This window comes from Elgaria multicarinata, chromosome 14 (assembly GCF_023053635.1).
Source record: "Elgaria multicarinata webbii isolate HBS135686 ecotype San Diego chromosome 14, rElgMul1.1.pri, whole genome shotgun sequence".
NCBI classification, from domain to species: Eukaryota; Metazoa; Chordata; class Lepidosauria; order Squamata; family Anguidae; genus Elgaria; species Elgaria multicarinata.
In genome coordinates, this window is record NC_086184.1 from 29,241,461 (window position 1) to 29,258,486 (window position 17,026).

General features: G+C 51.2%; 1 protein-coding gene across 1 annotated transcript in view; it reads right to left on the reverse strand.

Annotated features, from left to right (window-relative positions):
- Nucleotides 1-11,968, reverse strand: part of PLLP (plasmolipin) — a 37,113-nt gene extending 25,145 nt beyond the window's left edge. The window contains exon 1 of the mRNA XM_063141374.1: nucleotides 11,524-11,968. Coding sequence (XP_062997444.1) covers nucleotides 11,524-11,652 — 129 coding nt within the window. The 5' untranslated portion in view covers nucleotides 11,653-11,968. The remainder of the gene's footprint in view (nucleotides 1-11,523) is intronic.
- Nucleotides 11,969-17,026: the final 5,058 nt, after the last annotated feature.

Sequence of the window (17,026 nt, forward strand, 5' to 3'; positions counted from 1 at the left end):
AATCCAATCATAACCAAGTAAATAACTAACCATTTGCTGCCGTTTTATGACAACCAAAACCTGCTGCCTGATGTAAACCTGAGAAAATACCTTGCCCTTACTATTTGGATTCATATCATGACTCATCTGGGGAGATCGGGGTGAGAAACAGACCCGCTATATTAAAGTCAGCAGCAACAACAAAAGAATAAGGTTCTTTCCATCCAGCTCAACATTTATTAATGGGTAACGCATCCCATGGGCATCAAGCACAGTAGTTCCTGCATGATCCTTCCGGCACCAAAGGGCTATTGAGAGACTGGCGCTGGCGAACTCCAGGGCATCCTGCACTCTGCGGTCCCCACATCAGCCCAGGCATAGGGAATCTACACGTCGTTGTGAGGGCGCTTACATGCGCCCCCAGTGCGCCCCCAGAACGACTGTGTAGACCGAGAAAGAAGAGACGGAGGAAGAGGCGGAGGAGGAGGCGGCTGGGGAACCGGCCGCGTCCTTGCCGCCGCTGCCTCCCCGCCGGCCTCCTGCTGCCAGGCTAAGAGCCACCCAGGTCGGAGAGCTCGGCGGAAGCGGAAGCCGAGCTCTCCGACCCGGGTGGCTCTTACCCCGGCAGCAGGAGGCCGGCGGGGAGGCGGCGGCGGCAAGGACGCGGCCGGCCGGTTCCCCAGCCGCCGCCTCTTCCTCCATCTCTTCTTTCTCGGTCTACACAGTCGTTGTGGGGGCGCACTGGGGGCGCATGTAAGCACCCTCACAATGACGTGTAGATTCCCTAAGTGGACTAGAAGCATGGGCAGAGCTGGTCAAATCGGCGGGATCACACCAAGTTGGAGAGTGCCCAGCGGCCTCTCGCAGCTTTTCAGGCAGGGCTGGTACCAGAGGGAGGGCTACCCGGGCCTTAGTGCAAGGGGCCCTCACTGCTTTTGCACCATGTTTCTTTTTCCCTTAAAAGATTCTGTGCCCCAAAGTCCCTTTACCAGTTGCTGCTGACATTCCCCCTGCCGCTCCCCTCTGGTAGCCTTTCCCTTTCTTTCTCTCTTTCTTTCTTTCTCTCTCTCTTTCTCTCTTTCTTTCCTTCTCGCTTACTACAGCGGGGGCTCTTTAGCTTGGAAAATGAGGGAAAGGGGAGACATGATAGAGGTGTGCAAAATTATGTGTGGTGTGGAGAATGGGGAGAGGGAGACCTTTTTCTCCCTCTTTAGGGTGACCATATGAAAAGGAGGACAGGGCTCTTGTATCTTTAACAGTAATGTAGGAAAGGGAATTTCAGCAGGTGTCAATTGAAGAGGGTGAAATTCCCTCTTCATCACAACAGTTAAAGCTACACTAGCTATAGTAGAATGACCAGATACAAAAGAGGGCAGGGCTTCTGCAGCTTTAACTGTTGTGATGAAGAAGGAATTTCACCCTCTTCAATTGACACCTGCTGAAATTCCCTTTTCTACATTACTGTTAAAGATACAGGAGCCCTGTCCTCCTTTTCATATGGTCACCCTATCCCTCTCCCATAATATTAGAACCTAATGGGGTCGCCCCATGAAGCTGATGGGTGGGAAATTCAGGACAGATAAAAGGAAGGACTTCTTCATACAGTGCATAGTTAAACTATGGAAATTGCTACCATAAGATGTAGAGATGGCCACCATTTTGCATGCTTTAAAAGGGGGTTGGATACATTCCTGGAGGAGAAGGCTATCAATGGCTACTAGCCCTGATGGCTGTGTGCTATCTCCAGTATTCGAGGCAGTAAGCCTATTTATTTATTTATTACATTTCTATACCGCCCAATAGCCGGAGCTCTCTGGGCGGTTCACAAAAATTAAAAACATTCAAAGTATAAAACAACAGTATAAAACCATACTATAAAATACAATATAAAAGCTCAACCAGATAAAAACAGCAGCAATGCAAAATTACAAATTTAAAACACTGAGTTAAAATTTATTTATTGACTGTTAAAATGCTGGGAGAATAAAAAGGTCTTCACCTGGCGTCTAAAGGCATATAATGTAGGTGTCAAGCGAACCTCCTTAGGGAGCTCATTCCACAATGGGGGTGCCACAGCAGAGAAGGCCCTGCTCCTCCTGGTAGCCACCTGCCTCACTTCCTTTGGCAGGGGCTCGCGGAAAGGATCCCTGAGGATGACCTTAGGGTCCAGGCAGGTACATATGGGAGGAGGCATTCCTTCAGATAGCCTGGCCCCAAGCCGTTTAGGGCTTTAAGTGTTAATACCAGCACTTTGAATTGGGCCCAGACCTGGACTGGCAGCCAATGAAGCTGGAAAAGGACTGGCTTGATGTGGTCTCGTCGGCCAGTCCCTGTTAGTAACCGTGCTGCCCTAGGTACACCAGTTGCTGGGGAACATGGGTGAGAGGGTGCTGTTGCACCATGTCCTGCTTGTGGGTTCCTGGTCAACAGCTGGTTGGCCACTGTGAAAACAAAGTGCTGGTCTAGATGGATCCTTGTTCTGATCTAGCAGGGCTCTTCTTAGGTTCTAAGCAGGCTAGTTGGGGGGCATAGGGCAGCTTTCACTCCCCTACCCCACCACCCCAGTAGCTGCCTCACTCAAAAGTCTTCTTCCCTTTGCTGATTAGATCTTCTCCACCTTTTGTAGGTTTCTGTTTGCTCTGTGCCAAAAGGAAGTCCTTAAACCAGCCTTCCTTCTCTCATAAAGCTAGAAACCAATGGAGCATCCCATGAAGCTGATTGGTGGGAGATTCAGGACAGATAAAAAGAAGGACTTCTTCATACAGTGCAGAGTTAAACTATGGAACTCACTACCACAAGGTATCATGATGGCCACTGTGGCGTTACACCCCACAAGTCAGTTCCCTAATGTATTTGTAAGTCTATTGTGTTTACAATGTTGACCTGAGTGGGTGGAGACTGAATATCTTAGGAGTGGGGAGGAGGATATATAAGGGAATGACTGAGGTGATAAAGGGGGGGTTGTTTTTAAAGTCCCTTGGTTCGAGGGGAGAATTAGAGGATCAGGGTAAAGAAGGTTGTCTTTTGAGTGTAGTGTGCAGACAGTCAGTTGGTGTATATTAAACAATCCTGATAATAAAGGACGTTCAAGAGTGAAGGGGTGAGAGAAAGGAAAGCGTGTATGAGAAGAGAGAAAGGATTGGATGAGAGGTTTTAACAAGGGTCTGAAAAGTTTTATTATGAAACAAAGTTTGCGGACATTGAAATAAATTTTTATTCAGTTTGTTTTACTACCACAAAAATTCCACGTGTCTCCTTGGCATTTGTCATCTGCAGTTATATACATATAACACCTGTTCTGACATTAATTCACCATCAGCACATAAAATTCACAGCGCATTATTTTATTCCTGAAATTATTCCTGTGTAACCCCTTCTTTCTCCACATAGTTTGTAGAAAGGTGGCGTTTGTCCCTCACCTCAGACTCATAAAGTGGTGGCGCTTAGCTTGAGCAGGGAGTGTCCGTGGACAGGCCTGTGGTAAAGAGCCCATGTCGTGGCACAGCCACCAATTTGGATGGCTTTAAAAGGGGGTTAGAGAAATTCATGGAGGAGAAGGCTATTGATAGCTACAGGTCTTGATGGCTATATGCTTCCTTCAGTATCAGAGGCAGTACACCAGTTGCTGGGGAACATGGGTGGGAGGGTGCTGCTGTACTCGTGTCCTCCCTGTGGGTCTCCCACAGGTAGCTTGTCGGCCACTGTGTGAACAGAATGCTGGACTAGCTGGGTCAGACCCACCACAGCTCTTGTTATGTCCTCCAACCTTGTGCCACCCCCAGAGGTGTTGGACTAAAACTTCCAGCATCCGGGAGTCCAACACCTCTTGAGGGCATCAGGTTGAGGTAGAGATGTGAAATTTCTGGAAATTTTGAAGCCATGGAAAATACCCGTTTTTTCCCGGGGGGAAACGGAAATTTTCAGAAAAATTGAAATAATGCAATATTAGCACTTTTTACTAGGGGTGTGCACGGACACACCCCCCCGCTCCGCCCCACGGGCTGATCCGAAAATTTCGGATCGGCCCGCTCCGCGCCGCTCTGCCCATACTCCGTTCCTCTTCGCCGCGGAGCTCCGCAGTGGAGGGGAGTGGTGCCAGGTAAGGCCGGGAGAGGAGGGTGGGGGGTTTACCGCGGACGGAAGTCTCGGCAGCCCAGACTTCCTGGCTGAACCGCGGGCTCAGTTGAAGAAGCTGATGGACCGCGGACGGAGGCAGGTAAGGGAGAGGAGGGGGGGTTACCGGGCCCTGCTGCCGTCGCCGCCCGTGCAGCGACGGCGGCAGAGCCCGGTAAGGGACCAAGGGGGAGGGGGGCCTTACCTGCCTCCGTCCGCGGTCCATCAGCTTCTTCAACTGAGCCCGCAGTTCAGCCAGGAAGTCTGGGCTGCAAGTTTGGCCAAGACTTCCTGGTTGAACTGCGGGCTCAATTGAAGAAGCTGAGGGACCGCGGACGGAGGCAGGTAAGGGAGAGGAGGGCGGGTGGGGGTTACCGGGCCCTGCTGCCGTCGCCGCCCGTGCAGCGACGGCGGCAGAGCCCGGTAAGGGACCAAGGGGAAGGGGGGCCTTACCTGCCTCCGTCCGCGGTCCGTCGGTTTCTTCAACTGAGCCCGCGGTTCAGCCAGGAAGTCTGGGCTGCAAGTGCGGCCGAGACTTCCTGGTTGAACCGCGGGCTCAATTGAAGAAGCCGAGGGACCGCAGACGGAGGCAGGTAAGGGAGAGGAGGGGGGGTTACCAGGCTCTGCCGCTGTCGCCGCATGGGTGACAGCGACAGCGGCAGGGCCCGGTAAACCCCACTTACCTTTCCGGCGGAGCTCCGGATCGAGGCGAAGGATCCGCCTTCACCTCGATCCTCTTCGCCACACTCCGCCGGCCCCCCAATCCTCTTCGCCTCCGCCTTAAGGGGAGGCGAAGCACCCCGCTCCACTTCTAATTCGCCGGTCTGATTAGAAGTGGAGCACATCCCTACTTTTTACAGATTGACAGTCACTTTGTTACTTTAGGAACATAAAATGTAATTATGTCCATGTTGGTTTGGCATAAACTTATTACATTTGGTATATTAAAACTAGTGTATTCAAACAATTATTACAAATTTAATTTACTTTTTAAACTTTTTTTTGGTAACAAATGGAGCTACAAGCTCCTGAGCTGTTAGGAACACCTGAACTGTAAGGAACCTTTTTGGTTCTGCCAGTTTATGGGGAGCAGACAAAAAACAATTTTAAAAAACAACAACTGAAGAAACCACCAACATTAGTAACAAAGAAAATTATTTGTGTCTCCGCTAGTCCTCCAGTGTCAAGACATAAAGCCCCCATTCCCATAAAAAGAACTGAGAAAAATGGGGGGGGGGGGGAGACACACCAAGATTCAATGAATATGCATGAAATTTAATCAGACTCATTTTCTGACCTATAGCTATCAGTATTTATTTATTTATTATTTATTTATTTATTACATTTCTATACCGCCCAATAGCCGGAGCTCTCTGGGCGGTTCACAAAAATTAAAACCATTCATAATATAAAACAACAGTATAAAACTATAATATAAAATACAATACAGTATTAGTTTCAGTCCCTGCTTCAGTGGCAGTGCTGCCCCCTAGAGGCAGAAATGCATCTTGCTCTTGCATTTGAGAGTTGTAGTCTCAGTTTGTAACCTAGGACTTGCTTGTCCTTGGTGCACAGACATTGTAATAATCTGATACTGTACAGTTTTTTTGAAATCATTTGGAGAAGTAAATATCTGAACACCTTGTCTTAAACATTTTATTCATCATGCTAAAATAAAACATCCCGTAATCTTTTTTTCTTCATTTTTTTCAATTTTTCGGGCGAAAAACAAAAAAAGGCTTCAGAAAAAAACGGGGGGAAAACCCTAATTTTTCTGGTTTTTTTCCAGGCCTTCACATCTCTAGGTTGAGGAAGCCTGGCTTAAACTTGACAAGCCAGAAAATGAATCAAACAGATCACAGGAGAGAAGTAGGAAACAGACCTGGCTGGGGCAGGACGCAGAGGGTCAAGCAAACTTAACAGCAGCGCTACGTAGCCAAGGTCCCAATATATCATCCTTCAAGATCCAAATGTTCCTGAGTAGGGTTGGTATCTGTGTCTGTCACATTTACTGACTCCTGTAAATGACCTTAAAGTGGCCATTCTTGACGAAAGCCATTTCAAAGCATGTCAATGCAAAAGTACTGAAGTACAATTCATTGATAGATTAATGTCTATTTCTTGCGATATGAAAAAGGCCAAACGTTTTTATCATCAAGGTTAATTGGCTCAGCATCGCAATGATGTCTGTGTTATCTCCCGACAACCATTTATTAATGGCAATGGTTACAGTAATTTACACTGTCTGCACTTTCTGCATTTCAATTCCTTCTCCGCTGCCATCCAGCCCTACGCGTGGGTATATAAATCTGCCAGTTTGAGAATAACACTTCATGCATCTGATGAAATGGACGCCTGTCCACGAAAGCTTATGCCAGAATAGGCATTAAGTTGCTAGGCATTAAGGTGCCACAAGACTCTTTGTTGTTCTGGATGAATTGTAATTTGGTGGTTTCACAATGCAATAGTCCACAAATGCCCTAATAAATTTGTTGGTCTTCCATAAGACTTTTTGCTCTAACAGGCTAACACGGCCATCCCTTCTGGAAACAACAGGAGTGCAAGAGCCACAGGAAGAACACCCCTCATTATGGACTCATGCACACATTTACACACACACCTCCACTCAGGATTAATCCAGCTTCCCTCATCTCACCTGGGGTGCCACCAACGTTTTAAGAGGAACACGCAGTCGAAGGATTCCCTGCAAAGTTATTGCATGATGCTTAGATGGTGTCAGCTGTATGTCGGACACACAGACACACCCCTTTGCAAGAGTAGGAGATAGGGCATTTGGACTCTTATCTCGGGGCTGCACCTAACAGAGTGTAGCGTCATGTTGAGTCATCACAGCCGCAGGGCAGCAAAATGCATCAGGAGGACTCTGGTGTCTCCTTGACGGACCCCTCAGCCCTTCTCTCCCAGACTCACTAATGTAGCCAGTGGAGGCTGGTGTCTCAATGTCAGTGGGGCAGTGAATCCGCTCTGGGTTTTCAGCCGGAACCAGTCAGAACTCTCAAGGAGCTCTCCGAGGTGATTCGGGTTTTGGCTTCACACCTTGCATAGCTCCCTTTGGGTTCTGGCTGAAACCCAGAGCAGATTCACTGCCTCAGTGACTTCAGAGCCGCCAACTTCCCAACACTCTCCAGATATGTTGGGCTGGCTGGGGATAATGGTAGTTGCAATCCAACATGACTAGAGAGCACTAAGTTAGGGGAGGCTGGCCTGATCGTCTTCCATGGGGTGGGGAAGAGGGCAAGTGGAGGGGCTATTGCAGAGGTGGGTGCAAGGAAGCAGGGGGTCCCAAGAAACACCTGCCTGGGACAGGGAGAATAAGAGGGGCAGCGGGGAATCAGGAACCCCCGGAAGGAGAATCAGGGGCTGTAACTAAGAAACACCATTCTTCCGCCCCACTCTACGTTGGCCTAAAGCTCTGAGATGGGGGGAAGTTGTGCCCACCTCCATTTCTCCTGCCCCCACCCATTTTCAGCTACCTGTCAGGTGTAGAGAAGATAGGAACAGGGCTGCAATGGGGGAAACCATGAAGGATGGAAGGCAATCACCTCCCCTGACACAGGGACGTAAAAACGTAGGAGCTTCAGAAGCTGCAATGGCCTCCTTCTCCTCGAAGTGGTAATCATATCCATAGACTCATAGAATAGCAGAGTTGGAAGGGGCCTACAAGGCCATCTAGTCCGACCCCCTGCTCAATGCAGGAATCCACCCTAAAGCATCCCTGATAGGTGGTTGTCCATAGAATCCCAAATCTTGGCTGTACAACTTGTGACAGGGTGGGGTGGGGCAGGGCTCATGTGACTGAAAGTTCCCCCCACAGTCCGAAATCAACCATGCAGATAGAAAACTAGCACCTCAGGAGGAAGACCAGGCTGGAAGCTTCCTCACTTTTCTACATGGGGTGGGGGGTGGGTGGGATTGTTTGTACCAAGGAGCCAGTGGAGGCTGGTGGCTCCAAGGTCAGTGGGGCAGTGAATCCACTCTGGGTTTCAGTCAGAACTAGTCTGAACTTGGAGAGCTCCTTTAGAGTTCTAACTGAAGTCCAGAGCGGATTCACTGCTCCGCTGAATCAGAGCCACCAGCCTCCACTGCAAGGTGCGTTCTGTCCTGTGAGTCCTCCAGGCTGAAGTGGGACAACACAGAGGCCACCCAAGGAGAACAAGGCCTACATACTCACACACACACACACCTCCCTGGGAAGACAAGGTGCCAGACAAAACCTTCACCCTGCCCTACAAACTCCACGTATGCAGTGATGCAGCTAAGTAATTTTAGACTCGGGACTTAATCGCCTTACCAGGGATGGATGGTAACATGGAGTACTTCACTTCCTTCAAAATGGGTTTTGCGGCATTCGGGGGCCCTCCTGCTCATTCCACTGGATAGGGCCCGCGACATCTAGCCCAAAGTCTGCCCGAGGGCACCACTACATTGCAAAGAATGAGGGCACAAATCTCTGCCCAGAGCGGCTTACAATATAGGTGCATATAGATATATAAGGAAGAGGTCTTGTTCTATTCTTCTGTTAATACAATATTGGATTAGAGTGGCTTTCCCCAACCTGGCCCCCTCCAGATGTGTGGGACTACAAACCCCATCAACACCAGTCAGCATGATGGGGATTGGAGTCCAGCACATCTGGAGGGGATCAGCTTGGAGAAGATTGGACTAGCATTACAGTGCATAGATCTTTGTACACAGCAACAGGCAGTAGGGCAAACACCTATAGAATCATAGAATAGTAGAGCTGGAAGGGGCCTATAAGGCCATCCAGTCCAACCCCCTGCTCAATGCAGGAATCCACCCTATCTAGTCGACACACTCTCCTGCATTGCCCCCCTCCCCGAAACTACAATAGGTTTAGAAGCTGCTCCCTCTTAGGAGTTGAGAAAACTCTTAAGTAGAAGGCTAACATGTCAGTGGGGAAGGTTCCCTTCCAGCCCTCTCCCTGTCCTCTATTTGTAGGGAAGTGTTTGTTTGCAGACAGGGAGCAAAAATATTATTTTCTTCTTCCACCCCCGGCAGTCTGACATTGCACAGGTAAAAAGTAGTCTGTGCATGCTCAGAGGAACTCATTGCTTTACATGGCCCATGAGTTTCAACAGAAGAGTACCACGAAGCCCCCCTTCCCCCAAAAAGTAACTGATGTGAGGTGTACAAAATTAGGCATGGTGTGGAGAAGGTGGCTAGGGAGTCATTTTTCTCCCTCTCTAAAAATAGTAGAACCCATCATCCCACGAAGCTGATGGGTGGGAGATTCAGGACAAATAAAAGGAAGTACTTCTCCACTCAGTGCAGAGTTAAATTATGGAACTCACTACCACAGGATGTAGTGATGGCCATCAATTTGGATGGCTTTAAAAGGGGGTTGGATAAATTCCTGGCGGAGATGGCTATCAATGGCTACTAGCCCTGATGGCTATGTGCTACCTCCAGTATCAGAGGCAGTAAGCCTGTGTGCACCAATTGCTGGGGAACATGGGTGGGAGGGTGCTGTTGCACCTTGTTCTGCTTGTGGGTCTTGGGTTGACAGCTGGTTGGCCACTCTGCGAACAGAGTGCTGGACTAGGTGGACCCTCGGTCTGATGCAGCATCAGGGCACTTATGTGGAAGCCCTGCCGCCACCCCCACCCCCACCCCACTCTCCAATTGCAGCTAAGTATGGCCCTACATCTGGGTAGGGGGGCCGGTGCTAGCTCTCAGGCACCCTTTATTTATTTTTGCATTTATATCCCACCTTTTTCCCTCCAAGGAAGAGTACATAATTGTCCTCCTCTCCACTTTATCCTCACAACAACAACTCTGTGAGGTAGGTTGGGCTGAGAGTCTGTGACTGGCCCCAAATCACCCGGTGGGTTTCCATGGCCGAGTAGGGACTAGAACCGGGATCTCTCGACTCCCAGTCCAACATTTTAGCCACTATGCCACACTGGCTCTTACACCACACTGGCTCACACCACCATAACCCTAACCCTTTGCATCTGTCTCTAGTTCCTAGCAACCCCCCTCCCCATTTTAACCCTTTTGCTTCTTGTTCTATGACAAGAACGGGCACCTGTCAAAAGGGGGACTGAAGGCCGGAGTGAAAGAAGCTGCACCTGCCCAAACTCCCTCTCCGATGGCTACGGAAGTGGGGCTTTCTCTTGCCCCTCGCCCGGCTGTCTCCGCGCTCTCCCCCTGGCCGGCTTCTTCTGCCCAACTTCGGATCCCACCCCCCTCGGCAGCCTCTCCTCTCTTCCCTACGCCCTTTCCTTGAAAGAAGGGCTTCCCAGATTTGGTCCGGAATCACCCCTTCGCCTTCTCCCGGTCTCCCCTTTCTTAACATCCCCCCATGCCTCTTTGCCCCACGCTAGGCGTGTGGGTCTGTCGCAGAACAGACCCCTCCCCCAGGCAAAAACACCAGGACACATTGCAGTCCAGGCTGGCCCAAGCCAACAAACACGGGGCAGGTGACCGCCTTGGGCGGCCAGGGCAGGGAGAGGCTTCAGGGTGACTGGAAGGGCTTTGCTTTTCGCTGGAGCGACAAAGCTCCAACCGGAGCCAGGAGCAAAAAACAGACTCGGGCAGGTGGAGATACCCAAGAACAAAGGACCAGGGCGCCTCTGAGTACATCCCCAGCCCAGGAATTTGTGATCTGCAAATCACAAGTCCTCAGCTCACAAGTCCTCCTGCGCAAAAACCCACCCACCGACCCAAGCATTCGTCTTCATCCCGCTGCTTCAGAGGGAACGCAGGCTTTTTAGCGGTCGCTGCGGTTGCCAGGAGGCTTCCAGACCGCGCCAGCGGCCAGAAGGCGCCGCGCAGCTCTTTGGGAAGAAGAAGAAGAAAGACGGAAGAAGCGACGGGGAAACACGGGAGAGTTGCAAGTGGGAGATTTCTGAAATCCCTTAAGAATCCGTGAATAAGGCAGGACGATGGCGCAATAAGGGCCTCGTCTAGAAGACCCCTGAGACCATCTCAGGCAGAAGTCCCTGCGCATTTGGGCAACGCGCCCCGGAGAGCGCCCGGTCCTACCTTCTGCCAGCCTTGGATTCAACAGGTCCCAGGCTGCCCCCGCAGTTCTCGCCTTCGGGTTCCCCCCCCCCCCCCAGTTGCCCCCAAACTAGATACCCAAGAATAGATATCGCGCGCCCCCTCCATGTCCCCAACTCCATCGACTTACGGAACAGGGGAAAGGGGCGACATGGCTGAAACCCCAAACCTGGAGGCAATGGACTCCCCAGCCCAGTCGCCCCATACAGCACGTTAAGGCCAGCCATCTCCGGCTGCTGCGGGCCCTCTCCGGGCTCTGCAAAGCGCCCAGCAGCGGGTAAGGCGCGGCAGGAGAGCGCGAGTGGGGCGGGCACTCTGCACGCGCTCAGAGACACGCTCCCCTCCCGAAGGCCGCTCGACAAAGCACCCGGGGCCGGTACTCACGATTTCCACCACCATCAAGATGCCGAAGAGCGACCGGAGGAACTCGAGGTCCAAGGCGGAGGCGCGCCCCGCGGGCGCCCCGGCGGGCGTGCTGGTGCGGGTGCTCACTTTGGCCGGGAATTCGGCCATGCTGGCGGCGGCGGCGCCCCCCGCGGCGGGGGTGCGTGTTCTCTGCTAGGCGGGCTGGGGCGCGGGGAGAGCGGCCGGGGGCCAGCCGAGGTCGGGCGTCGTCGTCGTCGTCGGCTGGGCTGCGGAGCGCGGCGGCCGCGCCTTCCAGCAGCTGCAGCAGCGCTCGGGGGGGTGCGGGTGCCTCGAAGGCGCGTCCAGCCGGTGCGCGCGGGCTGGCGGGCTGGCGAGGCGGAGGCAGAGGAGGCGGAGCAGGGCCGGCGCCGCGCCACGACGCCCAGGCCCCGCGGGAGGGCGAGCCCGGGCGGGGTCTCCAGGCAACGGCCTTAACCCGTTCCCGCCGCCCGAGGCGCGACGACGCGTCCTGCGGGCCGCCACCGTAGCTTGCGCAGCCCGCCCGGCGCCGGCGCCTTTACGCGGCGGCGTCGCCGAGGGGCGCGGCTCACCTGGGCAGGGGCGCAGCTGGGGGCAGACCTCGGGGCTGGAGGCCTGGGCCCCACGACCCAGAGCAGCAGGTGACCAGGGCCCGCCGGGAGGGTGCCCCTATGGAAAGGAGGGCAGGGCTCCTGCAGCTGTAACCGTTGCGCAGACAAGGGGATTTCAGCCGGTGGCATTGGTATATATGGAGAACCTGGTGAAATGCCCTCTTCATCAGAACAGTTAAAGCTGCAGGAGCCCTGCCCTCTTTTGTATCTGGTCACTCTAGTATAGCTCCTGCAGAATTTCACCAAGAGCTGCATGCATACAAACGACACCTGCTGAACTTCCCTTTTCTGTACACGAGCCCTGTCCTCCTTTCCATAGGGTCACCCTAGTGGCCCACTCGTGAGGCCTACGGAGAGTAGACACATTGGCCGGTTCGGATGACACGCTAATCAAACCTGGAGGAGGGGGGTTGGTTTAATAGGAAGAAAATGGAAAACAACCGTTGACTCCGAACCAGGCTATTGAAATGAATGGGATTCCAGTTTGTCATGGCTAACATACATTTTCATTCCTTTCCGTGGTGTCTACTCTAAGCAAGACCAACATAAGGTTCATACATTTCAATGGGTCTTCTCAACATAGGCTTAACATATATACATTTTTCTGAACCGCCCAGAGGGCTTCAGCTATTGGGCAGGATCAAAATGTAATACATAAATAAGTTCCGTACATTTCAGTAGATCTGTTGTACGGAGGACTAACATTGGATACTGTCCCAGGGCAGCAAAAGGGACTCCATTTTATACCCATGGCCAGGACAGGGCTATGATTTAAGTGAGCCTAAAATGCAAAACCACACATGCTCAGAGGTTATATTAAAGCAGGCTGGGCAAATATTCCAACGTATAAAGAATGCAGAAACAGTAGTAAAGCAAAGAGTGGCACAGGGCAGCAGTAGAGAAATGCGGGAGAGAAAAGCCTAGCAGCTTCTGCAGACAACTGCACTAACGTTATAAAGCCCTGAGGAAGAACGCAACCGCGTTCGAAACGCGTAGGCACCTGGCACTTTAATAAAGGAAGGAAAGGAACCTCTCGTGCAAGCACTGAGTCATTACTGACTCTTGGAGGGACGCCAGCTTTCGCTGACGTTTTCTTGGCAGGCCTTATAGAGGGGTGGTTTGCCGTTGCCTTCCCCGGCCGTTATTACCTTTCCCCCAGCTAACTGGATACTCATTTTACCGACCTCGGGAGGATGGAAGGCTGAGTCGACCCGAGCCGGCTGCCTGAAACCAGCTTCCGCTGGGATCGAACTCAGGCCGTGGGGAGAGTTTCAGCTGCAGAAACTGCTGCTTTACCGCTCTGCGCAACTTTTACTAATAATATTATTGTAGAAGATTACTTGGTTCCACCCTTGCCTTTGGCTATTTTTTACTCCCCTACGGGGTTTTCCTTGCTTTCACACTTGTTGTTTTAAAAGCACGGGAACAGGGCTGGTGAAAAAAGTTGGCAAGCCTGTTTCCTTCCCCTTAACATTTCTGGACCCCATTGCCGCCCGCATGCACACACACATGCTTTTGCTTGTGTTTGCAACACACACCATTTGTTAAATCTCACCCACTCCTCACACAACAAACCAAAGGTTGCAGCGCTACAGCTGCCCTCCAGAGGGACGTGTAACTTGAGAGAAAGTCCTGTTGAGCTCAGCGGAGCTTCCCTGCAACCAAGTAAATCTGTGTAGGACTGGGTTGGAAGGCTGCAGCCATAGGAACACTTTACCCAGGGGTAAGTCCCCCTAAGAGCATAAGAACAGCCAGAGTGGTGTAGTGGCTAAAGTGTTGGACTGGGAGTCGGGAGATCTGGGTTCTAGTCCCCACTCGGCCGTGGACACCCACTGGGTGACTTCAGGCCAGTCACAGACTCTCAGCCCGACCCACCTCACAGGGTTGTTGTTGTGATGATGAAACGGAGAGGAGGACAATTATGTACTCTGCCTTGGGTTCCTTGGAGGAAAAAAGGTGGGATATAAATTTATTTATTATTACATTTATATAACTTAACATCATTAAATGCTGTTAAAATGCCTGGGAGAAGAGAAAAGTCTTGACCTGGCGCCGAAAAGATAACGATGTTGGCGCCAGGTGAGCCTCATCGGGGAGATCATTCCACAGTTGGGGGGCCACCACCGAGAAGGCCCTCTCCCTTGTTGCCATCCTCTGAGCTTCCCTCGGAGTAGGCACTCGGAGGAGGACCTTAGATGTTGAGCGCAGTGTACGGGTAGGTTCATGTCGGGAGAGGCGTTCCATCAGGTATTGCGGTCCCAAGCCATGTGGGGCTTTATAGGTTAAAACCAGCACCTTGAATTGGGCTCGGAAACATATAGGCAGCCAATGCAAGCGGGCCAGAATTGGTATTATATGCTCAAATCTCCCTGTTCCAGCTATCAATCTGGCCGCTGCATTTTGCACAAACTGCAGCTTTCGGACCGTCTTCAAAGGCTGCCCCATGTCTAATTTGGAAGTTACCAAAGTATGGACAACTGAAGCTAGGTTATCCCTGTCCAGGTAGGGGCGTAGCTGGGCCACCAACCGGAGTTGGTAGAAAGCACTCCGTGCCACCGAGGCCACCTGAGCCTCAAGTGACAAAGATGGTTCTAGGAGAACCCCCAAGCTACGAACCTGCTCCTTCAGGGGGAGTGCAACCCCATCCAGAACCGGTTGAAACCCCCCCCCCCATCCGATCAGAGGAACCACCCACCAGCAGCATCCCAGTCTTGTCTGGATTGAGCTTCAGTTTATTAGCCCTCATCCAGTCCATTGTCGCAGCCAAGCACCGGTTCAGCACATCCACAGCCACACCTGATGAGGATGAAAAGGAGCAGTAGAGCTGCGTGTTGTCAGTGTACTGATGACAGCGCACTCCAAAACTCCGGATGACCGCACCCAACGGTTTCATGTACATGTTAAACAGCATGGGGGAAATAAATAAATTTTTGTTAACCGCCCAGAGAGCTTCGGCTATTGGGCGGTATAAAAATGTAATAAATAAATAAATAAATAAATAAATAATAAATGCTGGCCTCAGAATTGCCCTGAGTAATTTGAACTTTGGCAAGCAAAGGCGGAGGCATCCAACTCTCATAAGAACCAAAGAAGAGCCCTGCTGGATCAGACCAGGGTGCACCTAGCACAACATTCTGTACTCACACTGTAGGGTGACCATATGGAAAGGAGGACAGGATTCCTGTATCTTTAACCGTTGTATAGAAAAGGCAATTTTAGCAGGCGTTATTCGTATATATGGAGAACCTGGTGAAATTCCGGCTTCATCACAACAGTTAAAGGTGCAGGAGCTCTGCCCTCTATTGTATCTGGTCAAGAGGGCAGGGTTCCTGCAGCTTTAACTCTTGTGATGAAGAGGGAATTTCACCGGGTGCTGCAGGCATATATCAATGACACCATTGCTGAAATTCTCTTGTCTACACAACGGTGAAAGATAGAGGAACCCTGTCCTCCTTTCCATACGGTCACCCTAACAAAGTGGCCAAACAGCTGCCCATGAGAGACCCATAAGGAAGACATGGCTTTTCTTATGTTCTTCTTAGGAGAATGAAGTGAGGAAACCCTACAGCAGCCTTCCCCATCCTGGAGCCCTCCAGATGCATTGGACTGCAACTCCCAGGATTCCCAGCCAACGGGACTCTGGCAAATATTTAACAGGATGCAGATATTCTCAGCGTGCGCCAGCATCCAAGGACTGATGCTGCTCAGGGACAGCCCTACCAATAGGCAGAGTGAGGCAGTCGCCTCAGGCGGCAGATGCTGAGAGGTGGCAGCAAGGTGTTGGAGGACAGAGATGAGCACAACGAAGTTTGCTCTGTACGCCCTAAGCTGGTCTGCTGCCTGCAGGTGTGGCAGGGGATGCTGCCCCATTACCAATGTTAAAGAAAGCGTTGGTTGTCGTGGTAGTCAGCTTTTGTACGTGGAGTGGAGAGGGGCGCCATCTTGTTCTTTGCCTCAGGCAGCAAAATATCTTGGGCTGCGCCCAACTAAGTCCAGGCTACCTTCTCACCACAATCATTACCAGCTGCTGTTGCTCCTCGTCTTTCTCAGCATTGCCACCATTGCTTGATTGACAGGCAGAGAGCTACTGAGCCAGGAGGCCACGGCATCTCCTGCTTCTCCTTCTCACTACTACCATTATCGAACCCAGTGCAAGAGGCGGGTGAACAAGCAGGTTGCGAAGGCCAAGAGGGACCCAGCATTTTATAGCACCCTCGTTACTGGCCACTCACAGACATTCGCGGGTCCTTTTGGCAATGCCGTCCACCTCCCACACGTCTCCTGCTCCTTCTGCGCTTTTTCCCATCAAAAACTAAGCCCCGCGAAATCTGGTTTTTTTCCCTTTTTCTTTTACTGTAGCTATACCTGCCACCACTTCCTGCTGTGTGCAGGAGAAGCAGCGCCCTGTTGAATCCACAGGTCAGATTTATAGAAATCCAAACTCTCTGGAATCAGTTGCAGGTTTCTCCAACATCCTATACTATGTTTTTAATCAGTATTTTATGTGTTTTGTACTTGCTGCTGTTCCCTGCCTCGATCAAAATGGAGCAACGGGTAAGAATTATTATTATTATTATTATTATTATTATTATTATTATTATTATTATTATTATTGAAATTTAAATGGTGGCTCTTGAACCCAGCTCCCTGGTGTTGAGTAGAGGGCCCAAGGCAGGTGTTACCAGTAAGTAGGACCAGACCAGACAAAATCCGTACATCCCTTCCCACAATGCCCCTAATGTAACATCACTCTTGAGACATTGTGGGAAATTTGGGGTGGAAAACACCTAAACTTTAAATCCAGTGGTGCAGCGAGGTAATTTTAGTCCCTGGCCATTGATCTTATTCGTGCCGTGGCATAGTTGTGTGTAGCACATTTCAATAGGGTGCAC